Genomic DNA, 2,093 nt, shown 5'->3' on the forward strand with positions numbered 1-2,093 from the left:
CATCACATTGTATCGTTCCTCTGGTAGCTAATGGCAATGTTCGATCCCAAAATATCCAATATTTTGTCATGGTAAACGAAATTTCCCAGATGAGAATATCATACCACTTCTATTTGATGAAAATGACATACCGCTTGTCCTCTCTGTCGATGAAAATGACACGCCACTTGTAAATTTCCCAAAGCTAGCAAATGCTACTTTAACCTAGTGTAGTACATGCTTGTGGCTAGTGCATGGTATATGATCTAGGCTCTTCATACGTTTCTGTTTGTACCTCCTAGTTCATGTACAATGGACAGAGACGGGATATCATGCTCTCCATGCCCATATTACCTATCGTGATCCCGTCTCAACTCCCTAGCCAAAAGACAAAACTATTTTTCTCTAGTAGACTATGGAAATTTAACAACATTTCCGAATGCTATTGCCAATATATTTTATGATCCGTGCTGCCACGGTTTTGAAGTCAAGCCGTACGAATCAACATGCTTCAGCTGCATAGATTAGGTGTAGAGATCAATCCTGGCGTTCTGCTATAATTTTAAATTCGCCTGCTCCCAAGATCCTGCTTGGGTAGAGAAAGAGACCTAAATCAAATAGTCCAAATCCTCGGTGTCTCAGAACCTGAAATAATATATATGTGCACGAATGTGACGTTGGACATATATATAATTTCCGCTACAATTTCATATGTGTGTCATGTGTTGTCATGCTCATTGCAACCCCAAGCAAGCCTATATATAGGTCCAACAGCATTCTTCTTTGCAACAAATACAGCTACCTTCTCATGTTCTGAGCTCAACTATTCACAGAACACTAGCTTGCAGGCTAGCTATTTTCCCAGCTTCATATTTGCAGTTGCACACGCAGCTTAAGCATCCAATTAACCATGGGGGCGTCCAAGTCGAACCGGGAGGTGGTGGAGTCTCTGTATGCCTCGCTGGCCCGTGGCGACGCGGTGACAGTGACGAAGTTGCTGGCGGCAGACTTGGACTGGTGGTTTCACGGTCCGCGTCGGTGCCAGCACATGCGCCGTCTTCTCACGGGGGAGGCGGCGGGCGTCGCCGCGTTCCGGTTCGCGCCTGTGAGGGTGGCAGAGGTCGGCGCCGGTCTCGGAGAAGACGGGTGGGTGGTGGCAGAGGGGTGGGCTGGGAAGCAAGACTACTGGGTACACGCGTGGTGCCTTCGCGCCGGAGTCATCACGAGCTTCCGTGAGTACTTCAACACGTCGGTGATTGTGAGGGAACTGGGTCGGGCAGCGAAGGAGGATGTGGTATGGGCCGTGTGGGAGAGCCAGTCCACCAGCCTTAAGGGCCGCTCCATGCCAGGCCTAGTGCTCGCAATATGACGATCCTACACTATCTGAACTTTTTTTTTTGGCTAGGTGGAAGACAGTATGTACAAGTGCTGTAAAAAAATAGGTTTTTCTTTCAAGACAGGGGATAGAATGTGGAAAAGTAGATTCCAAAAACATTATGTGCACATGATGTAAATATGGTTCTAAACTTTAGTGGGGGAGAAATTAATCTGAAAAGATACTATGTGCTTCCCGTTCATAAGTTATCTTTCTTCCTTCTCACCATCCCAAATTTCTACCATGGCACCAGCATTGCCCAACTTGAAGGGTGACGACTCACAAGGCTAAACGTCTGCCGCCAAGGACACCGATACCTTGGGCTCTAGGAAGGCCCCTCCATCAGCAAAAATAGTCATCATACCTCTGACAAAGAGGGTGTTTAGCTAAATTAGTTATTAGATAGTTAGGTTATCTTATATGTACTCAACATACAAGGGCAGGATCTGGAGTAATATTCAGCTACAACTCTTATGTATACACAAAGGCAAAAATGTTTAAATGGAACCCTCCAAATATCAAGTAATGTTTATGTTACTTTAGCGTGTGATGTGTTTCTGAAATGTTAAATTAATGTTTGAACTTTCAGGGTTACAACTCAAATTACTAAGGTATTGGCGATTTTCATGTCATTTTTCATGCTAATATGCCAATTTTTCCACAAATATGTTTATTACCATGGTAAACACCAATGTGAAAAGGACTCCCAACTTTTGGTTATTTTATTGTTATCTAAATG

At 44.3% G+C, this 2,093-nt stretch overlaps 1 protein-coding gene across 1 annotated transcript; it reads left to right on the forward strand.

Moving 5' to 3' along the window:
• The first annotated feature begins 889 nt into the window (after positions 1–889).
• On the forward strand, positions 890–1,348 carry LOC127328257 (senescence associated gene 20-like). Its single transcript, XM_051354869.1, has one exon. The coding sequence runs from the start codon at positions 890–892 to the stop codon at positions 1,346–1,348; it is 459 nt and encodes a 152-aa protein (XP_051210829.1).
• Positions 1,349–2,093: the final 745 nt, after the last annotated feature.

This window comes from Lolium perenne, chromosome 2 (assembly GCF_019359855.2).
Source record: "Lolium perenne isolate Kyuss_39 chromosome 2, Kyuss_2.0, whole genome shotgun sequence".
In the NCBI taxonomy this organism is placed as follows: domain Eukaryota; kingdom Viridiplantae; phylum Streptophyta; class Magnoliopsida; order Poales; family Poaceae; genus Lolium; species Lolium perenne.